At 34.8% G+C, this 27,583-nt stretch overlaps 1 protein-coding gene across 3 annotated transcripts in view; it reads left to right on the top strand.

The window, feature by feature from the left end:
* BRD10 (bromodomain containing 10) overlaps window positions 1-27,583 on the top strand; it is a 102,453-nt gene that overhangs the window by 29,666 nt on the left and 45,204 nt on the right. For 2 of the 3 annotated variants that reach the window (XM_020904589.2, XM_020904588.2), the window contains exons 2-3: window positions 3,719-3,919; window positions 22,661-24,078. In XM_020904589.2, coding sequence (XP_020760248.2) covers window positions 3,719-3,919; window positions 22,661-24,078 — 1,619 coding nt within the window. The remainder of the gene's footprint in view (window positions 1-3,718; window positions 3,920-22,660; window positions 24,079-27,583) is intronic. The other variant, XM_070480454.1, reaches the window with a different exon arrangement.

Below are 27,583 nucleotides of genomic sequence, written 5' to 3'. Positions count from 1 at the left end.
TTAAGTATACAAAATTTTATAGGTGTCACTTTTACATTGTTTTAGTAACCTAAAGTCATGTAATAGTGGAAATGTTTCCAAATATCTGTATTTAGTAGAGGGTCAGTGTTAGTCCATATGTTAACATTAAGTAAAACTCAGCTCATTTCCATCTTAATGTTTACTTTAGTCATTTTAAACAAAATTGCACCTCTGAATTCTGAAATTTGGAATCATCAACAGCACAGAAAAGACCTTTCATGCTTTGTGAGTGGGAAAAAAAGGATAACTATAAAAGTCAATGAATCAACTATAATTGTTGCTTAGCTTTTACTTACAGTTAGCAATCTGTTATTTTCAAACTACTGCCAGACTGATTTCATAGAATAATTTTCCTAGTAGGAAGGAAAAAGCTTCAATTTTAGAAAAGGGGAGTTATTTTTTGTATAACTTGAAGGTTGATTAACTATCTGACAGTTCCTATTTGGAAGTGAGACTTATTTTCATCTTATTTTATTGCCTTTTATTCTCTGATGAATGAAAATGAAAACTACTAGTTAGCAAGAGATGTTTAATAAGGATTCTTTTACTGTGAATAACAGAAAAGACGACTGGAATTTTTCAACTTTATGTGTGTAAATTTAAAATATAGTTTGGCTTGTATCCTTTCTTTTTTTTTTTTTTTTTGGCTTGTATCCTTTCAAATACTATGTATATTTAGTATTTGAGGCTCTGAAGGCAATGGCCATTAACAAAATAAAGTCCTTATCCTCCTGGAGCTTTCATTGTGGTGAGGAGATGGATAATTACCAAGTAAATAGATAATTATATCATGTAGTATATGATGAGTAACATGAAGAAAAAGAAACTGGAGTAAGGGAATAGAGAATGACAGGGAATCTGTTACTGGTTGTGGTAACAGACAAGAAAGCCCTCTCAGATATGGTGACATTTTAATAGAGATTTGAGTAAAGTGATAATGCCTAGCCATACAAATATCTATGGGGAAAGTGCCTTATAGGAGAGAGATCAAGTGCAAAGCGAATGTTGGTGTGACTGAGAATCATAAGGAGACATTTGTGACCAGAACACAAAAAGCTAAAGGCAGAATTGTAGAAGATAAGGTCTGCAGAGGTAAATGAGAGCCATATCACACTAGCTCTTGTAGACCATTGAAACTTAGCATTGTATTTTAAGTATAACTGGAAGGCTTTAGAGGAGACAGAGCAGGGCATTGACTTAATTACCTTTTTAAAAGGATTACTTGGTTTGTTGCCTAAAGGATAGACTGTAGAGAAATCTGAGTAGAAGCCAGGAGACTGTCACAGAGAGACTGCAATAATCTAGGTAAGAGTTTGAACATGTACACAAACACCCACTACTGGATGCCATATGTTTGTTTACATATGCATATACTTGTATATAATTCCTTATGTTTTGTCCAGAAACAACTTTTTTACATTCAGCAGTGTAATAAGGACATCTTTTATAGTGAGTACATAGAGATTTACCTATTGCTTTTAATAGATGATGATATTGTGTGGTGTGATGTGCGTGTTCAGTCATGTCTGACTTTTTGCGACCCCATGGACTGTAGTCTGCCAGGCTCCTCTGTCCATGAAATTTTCCAGGCAAGAATACTGGAGTGGGTTGCTGTTTCCTTCTTCAGTGTGTGATGTTTGTGACTTTATTTGATCTCTTATACTGAAAGACATTTGTTTCCATGTTGTTCTTTTTGAATAATAAACGTAATTGTATGTGTGTATTATTGCTCACAGTCATGGATATATGTCTGTAGGCTAAATTCCTAGAAGCATGATTGGTCTAAGGATATGTGCACATTAAATCTTAATGATTATTACCAAAGTGACTTCCGAGAAGGCTGTGACAGTTTTACATACACACTCAAGTTGGATAAGAATTTTTTCCTTAGACTCTTTTATCTTTACGTATTGATACAAGGCAAACAGTTTTCTTTGTATTTGAATTTGAATGATAACTACCAAAGCTTATAAATTCTTATTTCTGATGAGTATAAAGGATATTAATTTCTCTTTGTTCTGAGAAAATAATGTTTAAAAAAGTAGTTTGAAACTTCATCTTCTGTACTTAAATGACTGAAGTTAAAGGGTAAAATTTAGTTTCTGACTTGTTTACATAACAGTTTAAGCATATGACTTAATGTTTCCCTTATCTCTTCTTCGCCCCCGTGCTCCATGCCTGTGACTTCTGACATGTCTTCATGTTTTAGTGTAATATTGTCCATTAATGTTCTCTTCCATTAGTATTGACGAGGAGATAAATAAAATCACAGAGCTAGTCAGTCTGCCAGTGTGAACACACTACTAAAATGAACCCACATATACCCATTCAGTATCTGTTATTGCCAGTTTATTTTCCTTGGGCCCACATTTCTTACTGCTAGCCCAATTAACTATTATACAGATGTATGCTGTTGTGCTTAAAAGATCACAGCCTGAAATAGTATGGATAGATTAGCTCAAGTTCTTTAGCAACACTGGAAAACCAGTTTAAAAGTTTATGCCCTGCCAAAAGCTGAATTAATTAAAATGTTATTTCCTCATAGTAAAGAAAACACGTAACAATGCCACAGTTCAGTAGAGCCTTGCAATCATCCTATTCATGGGACCTAGATGGCCTGAGAGTAAGACTGTTATAAAGTTATTCTAACTTAGAGTAATAAACCACTGTGGATATAGTCCAAGATGTATAGGAGTTTATTTCATGCCATAAAATCTTGTTTTGGTGATCCTTTAGCTTATTTGTATTAAAGAAAGCTGTGCCTGTAGGACAGTAGGGAAATACAACTGCAGGATCGACTTCTATTCTAAATTTATATTCATTCCTTTCCAGCATAATGAATGCTTGCTTTTAAGACTGATTTGATTTTACCATTGTAGAAACAGCCTGTACAAAGCTTTCAGAGGCTCTGGCATGTTTTGCAAAGGTACAACAGCAGTTATTTTCCCTAATGCTTTTCACAGTTAGCTCATAAATTCAGAAGTCAGTTTTTGGTCTAGGCTTAAAAATTTGTAAGATTAATTTAGTGTTTCTCTAGTGTAAATAAATAGTTTTTATTCAATTATGGGTAATCAAACTGCTGAGAAACTTTTTCATCATTATCTTTAAGCATTAGGTTAGTTTGCATTACTAAATATGGGGTAAGGGAGATATTTATGGTGAGGTTGAAGAAGAACTCTAGATTAAGTTCTTTATATAGTTTAGTCCGAAAGTTTCTAAATTTACAATTATATATCATAATGCTTACCACTTAATATTTATATATTATAATGCTTCATTTGTTTATAATTTCTTCAATATGTTTATGTATCATAAATTTTCTCTCCCAAAATATTTTTTTATTATTATATACTTTCCCATACTGATAATAAGTAGTATGAAATCTATAAAGAGATGTAAAGATGTGCTACATTTAATTTTACAAATTTTTTAATTAAAGAAATCTTTAATTCTTGATTTACTGCTTCAGTTTTATATTTTTTAATGTAGGGAAGACACTATCACTTAGACTGATTTTATGACATGAGTAAGGAAAATTAGAAATTATGTAGCAAGGATAAAAATCTGAAACATAGCTAAGCACGGTTTAACTAAGTTTTATGTAGTTAGCAAAAAGGATTCTTCTTAAGATGCTGGTTGAGGGGGTTTATTGCTTACCCAGAAGATTTGACCTGTGAATGACTTATTCTTCTCCAAGGCACTTGAGAGAAAAGACAACGATAGCAGTTACATCTAGAGGCTATTATGGATTGGAGGATGAGAAGGGAACTGCATGTACTTCAACAAGGCGTCGGTCAACACCACGAAGTTTGGCAGGCTTGACAAGTGGAGTTTTTGAATCTGTAATGGTTCAAGTTTTGAGACAGGAAGAACAGCTGAGAGCAAAAGAAGAAAAAAGGTAAATGTTAAAAAAAACACACAAAAAAACAGTTAAGTTTCATGTTGTTTAAATTTTCAAGAACTACATTTCAGAGAGTAGCTGTGTAACTTTTGTGTGCCCATATCAAATTCCTGGGCCCTAAATATGAGTTAATACTGAAATACCAAAATGGAACTTGTTTCAAAGTACAGTTTTAAATATTAAACCAAATTATTTTAAAGCTATACAAAAATAATTGTCATGAAAGATTTCAGGTTGCTTTCTATACTTCTGGAAGTAGTCTCAATTGAATTATAAATTTTAAAGGAGAAGAATTTTGAATAGATTTGTAGAACTTTAGAATAGAAGCGCAGACCTCTAACATTTAAAATTAGGAGAATCTCTGGAGATAATGTAGTTCAAAGTGACATATAAGTTCACTTATGCCAGTTCCTTCACTGGTATTAATTTCCTGGATAACTATGCTTATTCTGAGCTCATCAGGAAAGAATGTTGTGCTCAATTAGTATTAACTTTTAGGGTCGGGGGTACAGAGATTGATGACCTATCTATAAGGTTTTTTTAAATAGCAAGAGAGTGGGGACCAGAGAGGTAAGTGATTACTCAGAAAAGACTGATAATTTTTATATTAAATCATATCTCAAACTATATTAAGAGCAATTGCTGATGTAATAGAGAACTACTAATGCTAGTCAAAGTCAATTTATATTATATTGTTACTCCTCTTGTAATAATAAATTTAGCTTGCTTTGTAAGATTAAAATTCAACCTGAGGCTTTCGGTACCACCATACTTTTTAATAATAGTCGTTAGTTGAGAACCCACAGTGTTCTCAGAAAAAAAAAAAAACACCCACTTCTTTTCCTTGTATAGAGACTCATAAAACTACTCCTGCTGTAGAAAAGGGGGTTGTATGGAAGGGACTAAAGATTAATCTGATAATAGTATGTAATAGATTAGTGTAGAGAGAAATTGAAGAAAAGGAAGGCTTATAGGAAGAAGGCTGTAGGAGTCTAGTGCTCCACTGCTGATGACCAGAAATAAGAAGAAGGTCAGATTGTTCTGGAAACAATCAGCAAGACTTAGTACCTTCCTTGATATAGGGGGAACATAGGAAGGGACAAAGAGGAGTCTGGAGATAGTTGTAATAGTAGCAATAAGAAGAAAATAAGAAAGAATAGTTAACGTTTACTGTGCAGGACTATTTGCCAGGTTCAGCTCTAAGTACCTCATATGTATTCAGTATTTGTCCTGAGGTAGATAGACGAGTAACTTGCCTAAAGACAGGCAGTTTTTGAATGGTAAATTTAAGATTTGAATCAGAGCATTGTGGTTATAGAGTTTGTACTCCTGAGAAGTATACTGTCCCTGTGCCCTAAAAATGATGGAACCATCAAAGAAAATAAAAGAACTTGAGTCCACGGTGTGGAGACAGATCCGTGAACTACAGTCTTTAATAAGTTGTTTGAAGTGATGAGGGAAACATTTAAGCAAGTAAGTAGGAGTGGCTAGTAAGAATCTGGAAATATGAGAATCCTTTTCTTTCTCCAGTTATATATATATATATATATGTGTGTGTGTGTGTGTGTGTACTGTGCTTAACATCAAATAAACATGGGTGAATTAAGACATGGGGAAAAAACCCTTCTTTAAATGTCTAGTAACAATGATAATTTAATATGAATTAAGCTTGCTCTTTGGGTAAAGCATGAACCTTTTCTAACTAGGGATATTTTAAGCATGGAACAAAGAATAAAATCAAAGGCCTTGATACCCACTACTCAGCAGTTTTTAAAACAGTTTTAAGTTTTGTTCTTTATTATTCATGAGTTACTTTTGCATCTTTGCTAAAAATCAGTTTGTGAGTTTTTCTGGACTTTCTGTTCTTTTCCATCTATAGGTCCGTCCTTAGGTTATGTTGACTTGATGACTGTGGCTTTATAATAAACTTTGAAATTTGGTAGTGTGAATATTCCAACTTTGTGTTTTGTTTTTTGTTTTTTTTTTCCCCCTAAAATTTTTAGGCTATACTGGGATCTTTGCATTTCTGTATAGTTTTAGAATTATACTGCAAATCCTACCGAAAAAAAAACCTGAGGGAATTTTGATTGAGATTGCATGGAAGTTTTGCTAATCTTTTTTTAATGTAGTGTCTAATCCAGGGAACTTTTTTATTTCAGAGTTTGTATTTTTTCAGCTCCAGAAGTTAACATTTGTTTTTTTCAATATCTTCATTTCTTATTATGTTCCTTTTAATGTCCTTTTCTGCTAGCTCCATCATCTTTGTTTTTGCTAAGCCAATTGACCAATTTTTCTCCTTGTTATAAGTAACATTTTTCTGCTTCTTGACATGTCCAATAATTTTTTATTAGAAATTGTATGTTGTGAATGTTACCTTGTTGAGTATTTAGATTTGTATTTACCTTCTTAAAAGAGGACTGAGCTTTGTTCTTCCAGGGAGTTAAGTTCCTTGTGGATCAGTTTGATGATCCTTTCATCTCTGGGTTTTAAGCTCTTACAGGGTGGGTCTAGAATAACCTTCATTCCAGTTCAGCACTGCTACTAACTAAAAAGCCTCTTGTTGAAAGTGAAAGAGGAGAGTGAAAGAGTTGGCTTAAAGCTTAACATTCAGAAAACTAAGATCATGGCATCTGGTCCCATCACCTCATGGGAAATAGATGGGGAGACAGTGGAAACAGTGTCAGACTTCATTTTTTGGGGCTCCAAAATCACTGTGGATGGTGACTGCAGCCATGAAATTAAAAGACGCTTACTCCTTAGAAGGAAAGTTATGACCAACCTAGATAGCATATTAAAAAGCAGAGACATTACTTTGCCAACAAAGGTCCATCTGGTCAAGGCTATGGTTTTTCCAGTGGTCATGTATGGATATGAGAGTTGGACTGTGAAGAAAGCTGAGTGCCGAAAAATTGATGCTTTTGAATTGTGGTGTTGGAGAAGACTGTTGAGAGTCCCTTGGACTGCAAGGAGATCCAACCAGTCCATCCTGAAGGAGATCAGTCCTGGGTGTTCATTGGAAGGACTGATGCTGAAGCTGAAACTCCAGTACTTTGGCCACCTCACGCGAAGAGTTGACTCATTGGAAAAGACCCTGATGCTGGGAGGGATTGGGGGCAGGAGGAGAAGGGGACGATAGAGGATGAGATGGCTGGATGGCATCACCGACTCGATGGGCATGAGTTTGAGTAAACTCTGGGAGTTGGTGATGGACAGGGAGGCCTGGCGTGCTGCGATTCATGGGGTTGCAAAGAGTTGGACACAACTGAGCGACTGAACTGAACTGAACTAAGATCTAATGAGGTTTCCTGGTGGCTCAGCAGTAAAGAATCCTCCTTCTATTAAGGAGATACTGGAGACAAAGGTTTGGTTCCTGGGTCTGAAAGATCCCATGGAGGAGGAAATGGCAATCCATTCCATTATTATTTCTGGAAAAATCCCATGGACAGAGGAGCCTGGCAGGCTACAGTCCATAGGGTTGCAAAGAGTTGGACTCGACTGAGCGACTAAGCACATACTAAGATCTGACCTCTCTGGAGTCTCCACCAAATGCCCCCAAGTGATGACAGAACTCCGCACTTCCTCTGGTCTCCTTACTGTGTCTATGAACTCCTTGATCTTACAATTTTCTAATCATTCTTGTCCTACTTTGTACCCTTGTATAGATTTCTGAAGCTCTTTTCTGCACAACTTCCTTGTTTTTAGAATTATCTTCACAACTTCTAGGTGCCTTACTCCCCTAATGCTGATTTTCATCTCCCACTCAACTCCACTGGACTATTTGGTTTTCTGCTGTCTCTGCTCATGGTCTGGAAATTAATTGCTTTTAGTTAGGACATCAGTCAGTTGTAGGGATCACCTCATTTGTTTCATTTCTTGGGGATCACAGTCTTGGACTGTTTGATAATCAGTGTCTGAAAACATTTGTTTCATGCATTTTATTCAATTTGTAATTGTTTACAAAGTGAGGGTAAGATTGGTTCAGTTACTGCATCATGACCAGGAAAAGGAGGTATTTTCTGGGCATTTTCTATGTATATATTAATAGATAATATAGCATTGTTTTGTATGTCTTTAACCTTTATATAAATGGCAGTCTTCTGTTTTCACTCAGCATTATGTGTCTTGAGATTTAGCTGTGTTGAATTATTTCATTGTATTTTATTTCCAGTGGTAGTGTATAATATTCCATTATTTGACTGTATTACAGTTTATCCATTTACCTGATACGATACACATTCTGGATTAATTCTAGAGTTGCATTATTATAGAATGCTACAGTAAGCATTCATGTATGTGTCTTCTTTAAGGATGAGGATATGGATAGATAGATGTGTGGCTGTATATCCATTCTACTTTGTTTTTAATTTTGTTTTTCTTCTTTATGTTTTGACTCACTCAACCTATTTTCCCAACTTTCCCCATTCTCTTCTGGCAACTACCAATCTGTTCTCTCTCTCTCCCTCTCTTTTTTTTTTAGACTCTACATATAAGAGAGATCATACAGTTTTATCATTCACTGTCTGACTTTTTTTTCACTTAGCGAATGTCCTCAAAATCCATCCATGCTGTCAGAAGTGGCAATATTTCCTTCTGTTTTGTAGCTATTTAGTATTCCATTGTGTATGAATACCACAATTTCTTTATCCATTCATCTATTGATGGATACTTAGGTTGTTTTTATATCTTGGCTGTTCTGTATACTGCTGCAGTAAATATGGGAATATATATATCTTTTCAAGTAAGTGTTTTCATTTTCTTCAGATAGCTCAGAGGTGGAATTGCTGGATTATATTGTAGTTTTACTTTTAATTTTTTGGAGAACTTCCATAATGTTTTTCATAGTGGTTGCACCAGTTTATATTACCATCAACAGTGCTCAAAGGTTCCTTTGTCTCCACATCCTAACCAATGATTTGTTATTTTTTGTCTTTTTGATAATGGTCATTCTGACAGGTACGAGGTGATATCTCATTGTGGTTTTCATTTGCATTTCCCTGATGATTAGTGATGTTGAGCTTTCTCTTGTACCTGTAGATCCTCTGTGTCTTTGGAAAAATGTACATTCTGATTTGTCCATTTTTTAATCAAATTGTTTGTTTTCTGCTATTGGATTGTATAAATTTTTTTATATATTTTGGATTTTAGCCTCTTACCAGATACATGATTTGCAGATATTTTCTCCCATTAATAGCTTGCCTTTTCATTTTGTTGATGGCTTCCTTTGCTGTAGAGAGCTTTTTAGTATGATGTAGTCAAACTTAGTTACTTTTTTATTTTCTTGCTTTTGCTTTTGTTGTCAAATCCAAAAATCTTTACCAAGACCTATGTCAAGGAGCTTACTGACTGTCTTTTTCTTCCAGGAGTTTTATAGTATAAGATCTTACATTCAAGTCTTTAATCCATTTGAGTTCATTTTTGTGTATGTTAAAATATAGTGGTCAAATTTCATTCTTTTACATATAGCTGTCCAGTTTCCCCAACACCATTTATTGAAGGGATTGTGATTTCCACACTGTATGTTATTGTCTCCTTTATCATAAAGTAGTTGATACATATACATGGGTTTATTTCTGGGCTGTCTGTCCTTTTCCATTGATCTGTGAGTCTGTCTTTGTGCCAGTAACCAACTGTCTTGATTACTATAGCTTTGTAACATCACTTGAAGTCAGGGAGCATGATGCACCCAGCTTTGTGTGGTCTTTCACCTTCTAGGTACTTCACTCTTTTTCATTCAATTCTATATTCATTCTGCTTTTAATCTTATGGTCATGGCAAGTTCTTGAGTGCTTTAAAGAGTGTTGCTACACTAATAACTACAGTAATATGTTCTTAAAGTTGTTGTAAGGAAGTTATATTGATAAAGTAGTTACCATCATATTGGCTTTATATAAAGCATTTAATTAATTATGATAATAAAGTGTCTTATTATGTATATTTAAAGAGTAAATTTAATATACCTATTTTCCTTCCCAAGAACACATGGAATATTTAAACTTTTAACTCTAGACACTCCCCCTCGGTCTTAAGTGCATCATTGTTCAATATTTTAGTTCTTTCTGGTTCTTAACTGCCCAACTGTTGCCACAGCTCTAGTTTTTTTCTAAGATTCTCTCCTTTCTCATGTTATACTTTCTTCATAAGTGATTTCATTCATTACCATACCACCTATATATAGAAGACTTATATGTCTCTTGCCCAAACTTCTCTAAGTTTGAAGCCTAGTTGCATACTTAATATAGTCTCTGGATGTAAAATCTGTTGGTGATGATATCAGTGTATCTCATCTCTCAGGAAATAGGTGGCACATTCAAAATGGGATAATTCAAGAGGGTTTATTTCCAAAGAAGTTGGACTATAGCTGGACGTTAAGACGTGAAGCTGAGATACATTTGTTAGGTTACTCCTTTCTGCCCATGGATGCTGTCAGTAAGCATCATTGACGTCTCCCCACTCCACTGCTGTCATGTCTAAGTCAGAGTCTCCCAAAGAGCCCAAACAGCTGTGGCAGCTCTTCATCGGAGGACTGAGCTTTGAAACAACCACTGAGGGTCTGAGAAGCCATTTTGAGCAATGGAAAACGCTCTCGGACTGTGTGGTAATGAGGGATCCAAACATCAGGCACTCCAGAGGCTTCAGGTGTATCACATATGCCTGTGAAGGAGGTGGATGCAGCCATGAGTGTGAGGTCACACAAGGTGGATGGAAGAGTTGTGGAAGCAAAGAGGGCCATCTCAAGAGAAGATTCTCAAATACCTGGTGCCCTCTTAACTGTAAAAAAAAGTTATTGTTGATGGCCTTAACAACACTGAAGAATATTACCTGCGAGATAATTTTGAACAGTATGGGAAAATTGAAGTGATTGAAATCGTGACTGGCTGAGGCAGTGGCAAAAGAGAGGCTTTGCTTTTGTAACCTTTGATGACCATAACTCCATAGGCAAGATTGTCATTCAGAAATACCACACTGTGAATGGCCACAACTGTGAAGTAAGAAAAGCTCTAACTAAGTAAGAGATAGCTAGTGCTTCATCCACCAAAGAGGTCCAAGTGGTTCTGGAAACTTCAGTGGGGTCATGGAGATGGTTTTGGTGGGAACAACAACTTTGGTCGTGGAGGAAACTTTAGTGGTTGAGGTGGCTTTGGTGGCAGCCATGGTGGTAGATATCATGGCTGTGAGAATGGCTATAATGGATTTGGTAATGATGGAAGCAATTTTGGAGATGGTGGAAGCTACAATGATTTTGGCAGTTAGAGCAATCAGTCTTCAAATTTTGGACCCACGAAAGGTGGAAACTTGGGAGGCAGAAATTCTGTCCCCTAAGGCAGTAGAGACCAATGCTTCAAACCATGAAACCAAGGTCGCTTTGGTGGTTTCAGTAGTAGCAGTGGCTGTGGCAGTGATGGAATGTTTTAATTACTAGCAGGAAACAAAACTTAGCAGGAGAGGAGAGCCAGAGAAGTGACAGGGAAACTACAGCTTACAACAGATTTGTGAACTCAATCAAGCACAGTGTTAGCAGGCCCTAGCTGCTACAAAGAAGACATGTTTTAGACAATACAACTTGAGGACTGTACTTGTGATTAATTGTATAACAGGTAATTTTAATTTCTGTTCTGTGGAAAGCATTCCAACAAAGTATTTTAATGTAGTTTTTTTTTTTTTTTTTTTGCACCCATGCTGTTGATTGCTAAATGTAATAGTCTGATCATGACTCTGAATAAATGTGTCTTAAAAAAAAAAAGACATAAGGCTGTTAGTAAACAAGGGGGATTAGTTACTGGTATGCCAGAGAGGAGTACAGAGAAGAGACTATTGAGTTGATACCTTCTTGTTGAAGGACACAGCTCCCCCCACAAAACTTTTAAGTTCTTTTATAAAAGTTTTATTCTGCTTACATGAACTTAATATACACGTTCTTAACAGTTATGCTTACACTATTCATGAAAATTTAACAGGACATTAAACAGAGCTAGTCATCATCTCAAGTTATTTCCCTGTTATTGTTTGTATAGCACATGCGTGTTAGGCAAATACCAAAAACTTCACAAAGAGGTGGCCAAGCGAATAAATACTTTACCCTACTTTCCTATCTTGCCAAGACTCTCTTGACTAAACCTAAGGGAAGCTAGTGGATGAGGTTGCCTACTGATACAGATAAAACTATACAGTAGAGAGTAGATCTGGAGGCAAACAAAAGATATTTGCCATAGATCTCTTCTTCAAAATTATTACATCAAAAATTAATTATGAAAGCCTAATGCTTACTCCTAAAACTTGATCTCACTGTGGTGCTCCCTGTCTTTGTGAATGGCACCACCATCTGTTAGATTTTTTAAATTAGAAATCTGAGATTCATACAGGACATCTTCCTTTCCCTTATACACAAATCAAAATTCACTCCCAAATATTGATGTTTTATTTCCTAAATCTCTCTTTAATCTGCTTCCCTCTATCTTCTCTGTCTCCATTCAGTTCCTTAATCTCTCACCTAGATGACTATAATCTTCTCTGTTAGTGAAGCTGTGTCCATGCTTACCCTCATTCTATTCTGTTTTTCACCTTAAAGGTAGAATTTTGTTGTTGTTGTTCAGTAGGTAAGTCGTATCCAACTCTTTGTGACCCCATAGACTGCAGCATGCCTGGCTTCCCTGTCCTTCACTGTCTCCAGAATTTGCTCAGATTCGTGTCTAAAAAGTAGAATGAACTTTTCCCAGTGCAGATTTGATCATGCCACTTCCCTGTTCCCATTACTTTTTAGCTCCTCAAAACAAAGCCAGGTACACACAAGAACTTTAATGGCATAATATAGTTTATAAGACCCTGCTTTCAGCTTTTGACCTCATCCTGTCTCTCTAACCCCATTTTACACCCCTTACCCTACATTCTTGCTACCCTTGCCACGCTGGCCTCCCTTTTCTCTCTTATGTACCAAGAGATTGTTAACTTTATGTGCATCCAAATTTAGAATTTACATAAAAACATGTGAAATGTATCAGGAATAGTTAGACCTTTTATTTTAACCTTTGTTTTCTAAATTTTCTAACATAAGCATGATTTTCTTTTATAATTGAAAATGCAGTAAGTATTAAAATATATAAAGTGCGACCTAATTAGTGGGATAAGCAGTTTTTTTTGTTTTTGTTATTTTTTTTAACGTCTTTTGGGCTTTTCCCAAGATTTTTTGGTGGGGAAAAAAAGGAAGGAAAATATGATATGTCTTCAGAAGGAAAATATGACATTTCATCAGCAGCATGTAATGTGGTACATGGGAGTGCTAAGCAAAGCTTCCCTCCCTATGTACAATTATTCTACCAGCTATCATGATTTTATCAATCTGTCAATTCTCTCAGTCTAATTATCCTGTCAAGAGTTAGTCAGAGACTAGCTGAGAATATGGCTACTGAAAAATTTGGTCTGAAAGGGACTTTGAAAACATCATAAAGAAAGGTCAGATTGAAAGACAGGGAATGTTGCAGAGATCATATGGTTACTGTAGTTGTGCTTAAAACCTGAGTATAGCTTTGTCTTTGTTGTTTTTTGATTAAAACTTCTGGTATAAGAAGTGGGAAAATTATCTCCTCCTGTTCATTAGCTTTAAACAACTTTTTATTTGATACAGTGGAAATTCAAGTTGGCAGCAAGCTGAATAATTCTAGTCCATATTATGGTAATATGGCAATACTTCAGTTAACTGACAGGTATCTAATCATTTTTAGGTGATCATCTGGGCAGACACAGACCTAAAAGTAAACTATTTTTAAAAATCTTTTAAGTCCAACAGTTAGGTCTCTGATTTGTGATCTATTTCAGTTAAAGGAAGGGAGTTCTTACTTTGTATTTTATTTTTATACAGTAGGTAGTTTCCCTTGCTTGTACAGTATAGGCCATAAAAACCATGGTTTCTTAGATCAGATTACAAAAATCCTGACATTCCTATACTATTATCTTTATTTACCTAGATGTATTGGAAACAATGCAAAGGAGATGGCAGATGATACATATTTAACAGAGAGAAATAAACATTGAATAAGGGTTGGTGATGGACAGGAAAGGCTGGTGTGCTGCAGTACATGGGGTCGCAAAGAGTTGGACATGACTGACTGACTGAACTGAACTGAGTGAAGGGTTGGTAGTCTGGCCTTCTCCAGGTAAATGCTGTTAGGGTAGCAGCCAGTCTTGGAGCTGATTAGTGTAGAGAGGCACTGTTGATTTAGAAGACAGGAGCACTATTAAGTCAAAGTTCTAAGAAAATGGGATGAAAGGGCTGATGAATGTGTAGTTGCTGGAATAGTCTTTAAGCTACTCATGATCACTGCATTTTGTTAATAATGGTGATGTTGAATCATTAAGGGAAGGTTAAACTATATTTTGTGTTCCTTGTTTATTAAGCCGGAATGTATGTAATACATTTTAGATAACTGTTTTTAAAAAATAAAATTGTTAAAATTGAAAGCTAGCTTTCCTCAAGTAAATTTCAGTTAATCCGAAATATGACAATATTAGGTAGCAGTTTCAATCAAATACCTATGTTAAAAATATTGGACCACTGCACCGTTCTTTTCTTTGCAAAACGGTTTGGATTACAAGAAGTAGTGTGCATGTTTTTAAGTTGTATAAACTTATTGGTATTTTATTGATCTGGAAATTGCTGAAGTTAAAAGTAAAAATGTTTTCCACATTTTTGTGAATTAGAAATTATGACTTACATTTATTTTCAAATTCATAATAACCTAAAGTAACAATGACTTAATGAAGTAAACATTTGTCATTTGTGACCACCCCGCATTTTTGAACAGTTGCCCTACATTTTGGTAATTTCCCATGTTATAAGCCCTAACATAACAAAGCAGTTCAGCTCAGTTCAGTCACTCGGTCCTCTCCGACTCTGCGACCCTATGGACTGCAGCACACCAGGCTTCCCTGTTTGTCACCAACTCCAAGAGCTTGCTCAGACTCATGTCCATCGAGTTGGTGGTGTCATCCAAACATCTCATCCTCTGTCATCCCCTTCTCCTGCCTTCCTGACTTTGCAAAGCAGTTGCCAGGAAATCTGTATTCTCATACCCCCTCACAACTTAAGGTAAAAAGGTCCATGACCAGTCATACTCTTCTCACTTGAAATTGCTTGGGACCAACATGAGGTGGCAGTCTTAGGCAGGGAAGTTTATCTTTTGACAAAGGTGGTGGTGGGAGCTTCTAGTTGTTCTAGGTTCCTAGTATCAGAAGTGCCAAATAATAGTGGCAGTCTAATTTTTCCTGGAGAAGTTGTCAAAGTGTAGTTGCAGTTCATATCTGTTTAAGTTTGGTTCGTAACAACAACAAACCCTTAACAGAGCTTAATTCCTTTTCTACTTAGCTGGAAGAGATTCTTGTTTGTAGCTAAGTAAAAAGCTTGACTAAACAATATCAATGATTGCTTTTCCTAAAATATAATATTTTATATTAAAATGTAAATGACTGTCTTGCTTTCCTTTTTCATTCAACCAGCTTAAACATTGTGTTATAATGGTTTTTCAGTTAATGGGTTATTTTGCATTGCAGTTCCTGTACATGTTTCTTACTAGATTGTCAAGTGTGTGGCCCATACTTTCACCTCTTTGTATTCTTATACATGATAGGCATTAGATAAAATTTATGAAACTACTAAAATTAGGATACTTTAAAACATTGTAAAGCTATTTACTCATGAATGATGTTCCTGCCAAGTTATATATGACCAAAATAACCTTAGGCACAGCTTCTATTAGTATTTTACATAGTAACGGATCAATGTTCTCTAAGCCAGTAAGGAACAATCAAGAACTTGTCCAGGAAAAAAAAAATTTTGTTCATTTTGTAGTGTTTACCTTTACTAACAGTTTTATTGAGAAATGATTGATATATATCACTGTTTAAGTTTAAGATATAGAGCATGCTGGTTTGATTTACATAAATGATTACCACAGTAGGTTTAATTATATCAATCGTCTCATATGGATGTAATCAAAAGATGAAAATTCTCCTTGTGATGAGAACTATTAGGATCTACTCTCTTTAACTTTCCTTTTGCCCATTAGTGAATGTGGCTATTATAAGTATCCTCAGGCATCACCCAAATACTGAAGGCTTAATTTTTTGAGCTAACATTTTAGAAGCATGTAGCACTGTATCTGATTTTAGTAGAACACCTCAGAACAATATTTTAAATTGAGAATAACTTTGAAAGCTGTTTTTTTAAATCTGTCCTTGTGAGCACACTGTGGTTTGCTTCAGCATTTTTTAATATAGTGTTTTTTTTTAATGTTTTACATATATTTTAAGTGTTTAATTTTTTTTTCATTGGCAGATTATAGATATTGACTCTAGAGGTCTTTGGCAAGCTCCCATTGCATTTGTACCACACTGCTGAGGACAGGATGGAGACTCACAATTCTGATTCTAAAGGATTATTCTGCATTACGCTGGCCTGTACCAGACCAGACTTTCTCTTCCTCCTGCCTCTTCAGTACTGATGGTTTGAATTTAGAATCCATCATTGTTTCCTAAAAGGTTTATAGGGAACATGAGCATGAGTAGCAGCCCTTGAATAACTTCAGGCAATGTCCATATTTGGCTGCATCATAACACAACTATGTCACGGCCTTTCCAGGTACCTGATCCTGCAGAATGCATGAATTATTGCCTAAATTTTCTTCTTCCCAGAGTAAGCCAGTTGGTGTTAACTTTAACCTACCAAGGGCAGACCTGTTTATATTGCTGATTCTTACACTAATACACTATGTAAGCCTAAGGAAATTATCTCATTGTCCTTCTATGTCCTTGATGTCCCCAATTGTAAGTTGAATAGTGTCTGAAATTGCCGTATCTCTAGCCTTTATTGGCCAAAGGTTGCTAACACTGTTTTAGGCAAAAACAAGTCCATAAAAGTGTTTTGGTCTGCTCCAGCTCCTCGTTTCATTTTCTTCCCTGAGCACTAGTTATTACTCTTTTCACCCGTACAGAAACAGGGCATCATTGATCGCGACATGGTTGACCAAAATCGGTTTCAGTGCCAAGTATACTAAATGCACTTTTTGATGGTTGATATTCAAACAGATACAATTTCCTATACCAAACCTTTAAACTCTTGAGTTAGATTTCATGAGAAATAAATCGAAAACCTTTTCTTTAGTTAACAGAACATTAAATAAATGATTACCCTTCTCAGTATATATTAAGTGTAGAGAAACTCAATTTCCTGTTAAGATACAAAATACACATAAATCTAACATGGTAAGAAATACAGTATCTATAAATATTTCTGGTTTTGGCTCTTTTATAGCTCCTGGCTAATATTCTTTAGCTTTTAAAAAGTTGATTTATGAATTTTTTTTTAATTTCATTGCCTGTATAGTTTAAAAATCACATAGTACTACTGAGGCTTTTAATGAAAGACAGCAACCCTTACTTCAGCTCATCTTCAAATTCATGACTCCGAAACATCTACCTTTAACTTTTTAGGTAATTTTTCTGTTAATTATTTCCATATTTCTTAATATATGCTTATGTTGCTATTAATAGTTCTTGATTTTTCAGCTTGGCGTTATCTGTTGACATCCATCTGTGGAAGTCAAGGTTTATTTCACTTACAAGTATTTCTACTTATTTGCAAGTTACATGCTCTCTTTCTGTTAATATGGATCTTTTCTGCCTCATTTGTCTTATGTATTATTGACTAATAATTCAGCTCTATCTCATTTTTTACCCCAGACTAGACATTATTCTTACTGTTTTTTGTAATAATGTTTATTTACCCACATGGTTCACAGTTGATTTGTTCTTCAGTCCTTCTTTCATCTTAGAACTTCTATGATCATCTTTTTCCTGAAGTACATACTGTAGAAGTATTTTCTCTGTATCTTTAAATTTGGATAGTTTCTATTACTGTCTTCAAGTTCACTAATCTTTTCTTCTGCTATGTCTAATTTACCATTAGTCCCATTCAGTATATTTTCATCTCAGACATTGTAGTTTTCATCTCTAAAAGTTTAAGTTGAATCTGTTTTATATCTTCCATGTCACTATTTAATTTTTCATGTCTCTACTTAACTTTTTGACTGTATGGATTACAGTTTCAGTTACTACTTTAATGACCTTATTTGCTAATCCTATCATTTGTTTCATTTATGGGTCTATTTTGATTGATTGATCATTTATCTCATTATGGATCATGTGTTTCTACCTTGTTGTATGCCTAGTACTTTTGGTTTGGATGCCAAACATTGTGAGTTTTATCTTGGAGGGTGCCAGATATTTTTATATTTCTATAGGTCTTCTAGAGCTTTTTTGTCTGAAATGCAGGTAATTATTTTGAAACAGTTTGGTCATTTTGGATCTTTTATGATTTGTTACTTGAGTTCAGTCTAGGGCTAATTGTTCTCTACTACCTGTGCAAGACTATGCAAAGACTAGCAAAGACTGTGCTGTCTAACATCCTTTGAATTTTGAATTTTTCCAGTGTGGCTTATGGGAATAAACACTTTATTTTCTAATCTTTTGGTTGTTTTTCCCTCAGCTAGTTTTGGGTTATTTCCTTGCATGCTAGTTTTGGGTTATTTCCGTGCATGCATACACTAGTCATTGCTCTGAAGTTGAGGAGGACTCTAAAATTTTGCTGTTCTCAGTTTATGCAGCTCTTTGCTCTTGAGTTTTATCTCTTGTAGACTCTGACTGCCTTGGTGTCTCTGGACTCTTGGCTTCTCATCTTGTGGAGTCTGTTAGACTCTTATCTGGGTTTCCCTTCCTGCATCATGGCCTGAAAATTCTCTGAAAGCAACAAACTGCAGTAGTTTTTGGTCTCACCTTCTGTTTCCCATCTCTCTGAGATCACTGTCCTTTGCTTGATACTTAAATTCTTACAAACCATTGTTTTATGTATTTTGTCAGGATTTTTTGTTTGAAAGTATCTTTATTTTTGTCTTAAATTTTTGAAAGATACTTTTGCTCTGAATGGAAATTTACACTGATAGTTATTTTTTAAGTACATTAAAGATATTCCATTGTCTTCTGGCTTCCATGATTTCTGTTGAATTAACTGTAAATCTTTTAAGTTCTTAGTTTCCATATTTACTCATTTTCCTCAGTTCTTTTTCATACTACCTTGTCATTTTAAAATAATCTCATCTTTACCCATGTTTTCAGTTTCTTTTCACCAGACCTATTTTCCACCTCCTAAATTTCCCATGCCTATGGTTTTTTAAGAAGTCATACTTTTTTTCCTGAGCCTCACAATAACTTCTTTCCTTTTATGTTTTGGGTGTTTTGTTTTGTTTTGTTTTTTAACTCGTTCCTTGTCACTGTATCTGTGTGGGGGTTCCTTAAGATCCAGTTACAAAGTGCATTGCCTTAGCGATTTGATTTGTTTCTGTTCAAGTCATGGGACTACATTTTGACATGAGACCACGTTAAACTTTTTTGAGCACCCAGGAAATGTGAATGTGGGCAATAAATCCACATTAGTCAGCTTACAGTTATAAATTCTTAGAAGAGAATTTGTTTTTTTCCGTCCACCAGTCCTATTGTGAAGACAGTTTTCCTTTCAGGCCTTTAGCTGGGGCCAGAAGAAGGGACTGTTATTGCTAATACACCTTTCTGCTAATTCTGTGAACTTTTGGAATCTCAGCTTCATACTGGGGAAGCCAAATTCTACCATCCCACCACCACCCCCATTCAATAAAAAACTGAAACTCCTCAAAACCATAAGCACTTATGAAAAAAAATTTTTTTGTTAAAATGTCTAATGTTTGTATATATAGATGTAATTAATATACTTAAACACCAACATTTTATGTTTCTCTGTTAACTTCTTTAATGAACCAGACTACTTGATCAGATAATTTGTTTTATCAGTAATAGCAAGGTAGTTATAGTGTGACCTCTCAGCCAGAAATATAAAAGTAGGCTTTTTCAATAAAATGAAAAGTCCTAATACTGCTAAAATAGTGTTTTTACTGTGTTTTAACAGATTATAATATGATAGTACAGAAAAATAGCCAATGTCAGACATTATACCTCAATTTTCATTCAGAGTTCATGAATTAGTCACATCTTTATATATCTGTTCTAGAGGAAGAGTTCACTATTGAAAATTCAGGAATAAGAGAAGTTATTACATTTTACCCCCTTTGTTGTCGTATACTAATGTCTCTCCTAAAACCTTATATGCTTCATTTTTTTTTAAATACAGATTTATTGTATCATACACCATAGAATTCACCTATTTAAATATAAAATCCTTTTTTTTTTTGTATATTCACAGAGTTGTACACCCCTCACTGCAGTCAGTTTTAGAACATTTCATCACCCAAGACAGAAAGACTGTTAAGATGATTCCCAGTTCCCATACCTTTTCAGTCCTAGGAAACCTCTAGTCTACTTTCTGTCTCTCTACATTTCTGGACATTTTATATAATTGGAATTATACAATATGTGATATTTTGTGGATGACTTCTTTCGCATAGTATTTTGTTTCAGAGTTCGTCCATATTGTAACATGTATCAGCACTGTATATTTTTTATTGCCAAATAATATTCCATTGTATGGATATGCCACTTCTTATTTATCCATTGGACAGTTGATGGACATTTGATGTTTCTACTCTTTGACCATTTTGAGTAATTCTACTATGATCATTCATGTACAGGTTTTTGATATTTTCATTTCTCTTGGACATGTACCAAGGAGAAGGATTCCTGGGTCACATATTTAACTTTCTAAGGAACTGTTAGACTGCTTTCTGTACCCTTTACAGTGTATGAAGTTTCCAGTTTCTCCACATTTCTCACCAATAATTGTTATTATCTCTCTTAGAATAATCATCTTAGTAGACATGAATTGGTATCCTGTTTTGGTTTTTGACTTACATTTCTTGAATGGATAATGATGTTGAGCATCTTTTTATTTGCTTATTATTCATTTGTATGTCTTCATTGGAGAAATTATCCTTTGTCCATTTTTAGTTGGGCTATTTTATCCTTTTTTATTGTTATATGTGTTCTTTCACTTTCTAGATACAGATCTCTTACTAGATACATGATTTTGAAAAAAATTTTCGCCCATTCTGTCGTCTTTTCACTTGATGATGTCCTTTAAAAGCACAAAAAGCTTTAGTTTTGATGATATCCACTTCATCATTTTTCCTTTTGTCACTGGGCTTTTGGTGCCATATCTAAAAACACATTGCCTAATGCAAAATCACAAGACTTTTAATTTATTTTTTTTATTTAAGAAAATTTAAAGCAGTGCCCATAAAGAAAAATTTTTGTTTGTTTTTACAGTTTCAACATGAGGAAATTTTATTTTATTTTATTTTTCTTTTTAAATGTATTTTTTATTGGAGGAGGAAACCTCTTTGAACTGAAAGGCAACTGACACACACACAAAAAAAGTAGAAACCAATAGTCACCTTAAATAACCTTCAGTGGCATTCAAATGTTTTGCAACCATTGCTTCTATCTAGTGTCAAAACGTTTTCATCACTATGGGAGCTCTCTGTACTATCTTTTTTTTTTCCCATTTATTTTTATTAGTTGGAGGCTAATTACTTTAGAATATTGTAATGGTTTTTGCCATACATTGACATGAATCAGCCATGGATTTACATGTATTCCCCATCCCGATCCCCCCTCCCACCTTCCACTCCACCCGATCCCTCTGGGTCTTCCCAGTGCACCAGCCCCGAGCACTTGTCTCATGCATCCAACCTGGGCTGGTGATCTGTTTCACCCTTGATAATATACATGTTTCTATGCTGTTCTCTTTAAACATCCCACCCTCGCCTTCTCCCACAGAGTCCAAAATTCTGTTCTGTACATCTGTGTCTCTTTTTCTGTTTTGCATACAGGATTATCGTTACCATCTTTCTAAATTCCATATATGTGTGTTAGTATACTGTATTGGTCTCTATCTTTCTGGCTTCACTCTGTATAATGGGCTCCAGTTTCATCCATCTCATTAGAACTGATTCAAATGAATTCTTTTTAATGGCTGAGGAAATTTTAATTTAATCAACATGAGGAAATTTTAAAGGGGAAAAAAACACTCATAGTCTCATTGACCTAGGAGTCATTTATGTTTGGAATATTGTCATTTCCTTATTTAGTATGTGCATATATTTATTATTGATATTGTTTGTTAAGTACTATGCTGTGTTCTGATTTTTTTTTGTTTATAGATGATATTCATAATTTTAATTTAAAGGCTATATAAACATAGCCAGCTTATTTCCCAGCTATGTAATACAACTTCTTTATAGTTTTTTTTCTTAAATAGAATCCAGTTAACACTAACAGATATGTAACTTTTGCTTCTATTGAATTATCTTCCTCATATAACTTTTTAGGAATGGAATTACAGGATTAAAGGATGTAAACATCTTTATAACTCTTATGTGATGTCATATTGCTTCTAGAAAACATTAAACTGTGCTTTTGTTTAGTAAACAGTTAAAAAATTTTTTCCATTTATTTTGAAGTTGATGGACATTGTGATTTGAATTTTACTTTGAGTGGCAATGTCAGTGATGATCCTCCATCCATAAAACTCAGTATCAAGTTGTATGTGTATTTCTTCATCTGAAAAAAAAAAGAAAGAAAAAATAGCAGTACATCTAAACTGGAAAGCCTTGTTGTCTGAAGATAAATATGACATACTTAAAATTCAGTATTTTATGGTATTCTCTATTTTAAATAGTAATAATGTAATTTGTTAAATTTTTTTAGGCTTCGGGAACAGGAAAGGAAAGAAGCAGAAGAAGCTAGTCAAAAGGAAATAGAAGAATGGGAAAGGAAACTTCTAGCTCAAGCAGCTCCAGCTTGCATGGAGACCATGTGGGAAATTCCGGCCATTGGGCATTTCCTTTGTTTAGCCCAGCAAATTTTAAATTTGCCAGAAATAGTCTTTTACGAATTGGAACGTTGTCTTCTGATGCCTCAATGTAATGCTTTTCTATCTAAAATAATGACTTCTCTATTAAGTCCTCCCCATCGCAGACCTACCTTACATCGAAGACCTACTTTGCCTTATAAGACCTGGGAAGCAGCACTGAGGCAGAAAGTGCAGCAGTGGTACACGGCTGTAGGGCAGACAGAAAATCCTGACAACTGTGCCGAAAAACTTGGGTTGTGTCCTCAGTTTTTTAAAGTTCTTGGAGAAGTTAATCCATTGGAAGAAAAACATTTTCATGAACTACCTTTCTACCAAAAAGTGTGGCTACTTAAGGGTCTTTGTGACTTTGTGTATGAAACACAAAAGGAAGTTCAAGATGCTGTACTTGGGCAGCCTATTCATGAATGCAGGGAAGTTATTCTTGGTTATGATTATTTGGAGAATGCTTATGTACATTTTCCACAGTTTTGTGGTGCAGATGTACGGATTTACAAACAAAGACCTTTTCAGGCCCCAGAATTTCCAATTCCACCCATTAAAATACAAAGAGTACCTCGAATTAAACTGGAGAAATTGAAGTGTGACTATGTTAGTGCAAGTAATGGAGAGCATAGGTGTAGTAGAGAAGGCCTGCCCTCTGCCTTCAGAAAAGAGCAGGAAATTAATTTTGATCCAACCTGCTGCCCTGCTAAAATGAACTTAGATAATCATGACATCTCTGTTGAAACGGAAGTGAAATCTAACTGTGAAATTAGAATTCGCAGGTCCTGTGAAATGAATATAACTGATTGTTGTAAAGAAAATTTAGAGAAACCAGGAAGTCCAGGAGAGGTTACTAGCTTTGGAGAGCCTCTCAGTCCAGGTGAAATAAGGTTTATAGAAAATCAGGAAAAATATGGTGAAGCTTCCAGAGTAAAGCCTGAACCCAGTCCATTAAAAGAAAATGCTCTGAAATCTTGCCAGATACATGTAAATGGAAGCCACAGTGATCATCCAGACATTAACTGCCACAAAGTTGTAAGGGATATTCTATTAGAACAGTCACTGCAGAGCCACAAGAAACTCAAACTAACTAAAATGAGGGCAAAAAAGAAGAAAAAGAAAAAAAAGAAATTGAAAGATATTTTGAATGAAAACTTACAGAGAAAGCGCGAAAATCTTCATTCCCTTGCATTCAAGTCTTACAAACCTGAGATCCAGAATAAGTTACTGATCATCAAAAAGAAAGCAAAACACAAGAAGCACAAATCTGGTAAGCTGACACAGATGGGCAACGATTACATTTTAGCATACTTCAAGTAGTTCTTTCAATTAGGCATCATGGAAGGCTCCGATTGATGAAATGAAATATATTTTGAGTGTGTGTGTGTGTGTGTTTGAATGTCAAGTTTTATATTAGTCCCCATAATTAAAACCCAGAGCAGAAGAGGTTTTACATACTAGCAACAACAAAATACCGATGTAATACATTTGAATTTAATTCTCAGTTGAAAATCTTTGAACATTCTCTGGACCGGTTTCTCCATAAGTGATTCTTGCCATTCTTTTTAAGAAGTGTTTTTTCTCCAGCTTAAGGGCAGTTCCATGCAATGGACAAAGCACTGATATCAGGAGCTGTCATTCCTAGAACTAAAGTTCATAGCAACTAGCTTCTTAAACCAAGGCAAGTTAGATTATCTTTCTGGGTCCTAGTTTTTTCCCACATGAAAAGTTCTCTTAGTATATATTTTCATATCCAGGAAAAAATGTTATCTATAAAGGAAAAAATTACATCAACTTAACTTTTGAAGTTTATTTGTTTTAAGGATTTGTAAGTTTGTCTTACATCAAATTTTAAGTACTTACTGTATTTGTCACAAGCCTTTTTGAACTTTAACAACAAGAAAATCTTATGAATAAAGTTTTCAGTGAGTGAGTGAGCTGCATTTTAAATTACTCAGGTGCTTTTGCTTTTCCTATTGTTTGCCATTTAATCAATATCTGTCTCAGTTACCAGTAGAATAGATGAGATAAAAGCTTTATTTTATTAACCCTCAGAAAATGTTGCCTGATTGGGAAAAGCTTGAATGTTTTACTGAAACAAGTTGTGGTTTATCATCATTTGTGGGTTTCAATTTTTTACTCCTTCCCTCAGTAACAAAGATAATTAAGATTTGACAATAACTTAATGAGTTGGCAAGTGAGGGAAGTGAACTTTGTTTAGTTGATATAGTTGCTGTTATACCTTAGTTGTTTAAATCATTAAATACAATTAAATATTTTAAAATGTGTATGTAATATATAATTGATAAAGAAATAGTATAAAATTTACTATCAAGAACAGGCTTAATTTGTTGAACTAAAAATTGCAGAGTGATCCACAATGATCTATAAAAAGGTACCGTTTTTTTTTTAGGTAACTCTCAGCAATAAATCCATTAAATTTTACAAGCAATCCATTAGACTATATAAATTTATTTTGACTGATTTGCCAAATTCTCTTTGAAATGTTAGCCTCTAAAATAGTAAGTAATGTTTTTAAATTTAAAAACCTTTTTCAATTCTAAAGTATGTAGTATTGTTTTATTAATACCAATTGTCACCTAAAACCTTTTAAGTGTTCATTTATGACCTACTATTCATGAGTTCAAATGTAGTTATGACTTATGATGGTTTATAGAATAGATATTGATGTAGCTCCTATACAGACTACCAATCACAGAAGAAAAATATTAGCTCCTGAGGATTGAATTAAAAGTTTATAATGTAAACACATAAAGTGTTGCTACATTTTTTAAATGAAAGTTCAGAGTGTGTATAGGTCAGATATAAAATTTGTGGGAGTTGCATGTCCAGTTCTAAGACAAGTATATGAAAAAAACTCAAAAGCAAATTCAGTGAGTACTTTTGCATGCTCTCAGAGCCTGTTGTTGGGAAGAAAAGGCTTTGAGCATGAAGTAGAAGAAAATAATGCACTTGCCTATACACTTTCTCTTTTTTTCTTCAGAGCAAATTTTAGAAAGTCAGTTTTCAATGACAGAAATGCTAGGATCTGGCAAATACAGTTTTCCTCTCCCTTGTTAATACTGAGTTAGCATAGACCAATTATTTTTCTTCATTGGACACTAAACTTCTTACTGTCATAACAGTATTACATAAAATGATACAACAACAAAACATTTGTTTTACATCATTCTGTATACTTGTCTTTCTGAGACTTTGCCCTGAGCTTTTTTTTATTAGATATGTGACATCAGGGCCTTTTATAATTGGTTTTGGGCATATCCTAATCCAGTGTTTTCTTTCTTACTCTTTTTAAAAGTGAGCCTCATGGTCATAGGTTTGGGAACTGTTCCTCTTATAGATTCACATTTTGCATTAATACAGGTCCACAATGCAGGTTACAAAACTTTCTACTAGATATTTCAGAAATTTTCAGATTTTAGAAGGGTATACTGACACATGTAATGTTTATTCAATAACATCCCCAGTGGACCTTAGGGCAACCTCCGTAATCAAATGTATAATTTCTAGAAGAAAATGTATGGCTAGTCTAAATGAGATGAAGACTATAAAGAACCTCATAACACTCATATTATGATATAATATAACCTTTTTAAAATTTTAGTTTTCAGAAACTTGGACTTTGAATTACACATATATGATTCTAAGCTGGTGTATTAAGGACTCCAGAAAATCTCGAAGAAAACTGTTTAGTTTTGTTTAACCTAGTATTTTTCAAGTTTGCTTGAATACAGAACTTTTTTTCATGTAATAGTATTCTGTAGAACAGCAGTCCCCAAGCTTTTTTGGCACCAGGGAAGACACTTTTTCCATGGTTGGGGGTGGGAGTAGCTCGGGAGGGTGATGGTTCACGTGGTAAGGAGGGGTGGGGAGTGGCAGATGAAGCTCTTCTCACTTGCCACTCGCTGTACAGCCCAGTTCCTAGCAAGCCAAGAACCAGTACCAGTCCCTGCACCAGTTCCAATCTGAAGCCCAGAGGTTGGGGGCCCTTGCTGTAGAATATGCTTTGGGATAAGCTGTGTCATCCATGGCTGATTTATGAACCTCTACTTAGGGTGGACTAAATGTGGTTGGTCTGGATTTATGTAGTCAACCTAGTCCATTTTCTGTTGATTACACATGCCTAAAATTTTGGTGGAATCTTCAGTAAAACCTTTTATTGTAATGGCAGATGATTTTTAGTAGAAGGCACAAAGACAAATTAGGTGAAAATGATTTGCCAATTTTAGTGCACTGAGGCAGTTTTGTGACCTGTAAACATTTTAGTCTATTTTCAAAATTAGACTTTTCTTTCTGCTTTTTTAAAATATAATTTTGTTTTTAATTTGCGTATGTATGGCTGTTCTGGGTCTTTATGGTTGTGCAGGCTTCTCCCTAGTTGCAGCACCGACTTCTCACTGCACTGGCCTCTCTAGTTACAGGGCACGTGGACTCAGTCGTCGTGGTGCACAGGCTTAGTTGCTCTGCAACATGTGGAGTCTTCCCAGACCAGGGACTGAACCTGTGTCTCCTCCACTGGCAGGTGGCTTGTTTACCACTGAGCCATCAGGGGAGCCCTCTTTCTGCTTTGTAAATTTTGAATTTATTTTCAATTATTTAAACCTGTTCCTTATTCTTAGAAACATTATAGAAATAAAAACATTGTCATTTTTCCCAGTTGTGCATACTTACAGCACCAGATACTTCTCCTTCATAATACTTATTTATAAAATTTATTCTTAATAGTTGCATTTATTTCTAGGTTATTTTGATGC

This window comes from Odocoileus virginianus, chromosome 18, assembly GCF_023699985.2.
Source record: "Odocoileus virginianus isolate 20LAN1187 ecotype Illinois chromosome 18, Ovbor_1.2, whole genome shotgun sequence".
In the NCBI taxonomy this organism is placed as follows: Eukaryota; Metazoa; Chordata; class Mammalia; order Artiodactyla; family Cervidae; genus Odocoileus; species Odocoileus virginianus.
This window is presented reverse-complemented; position numbering and strand designations above follow the sequence as displayed.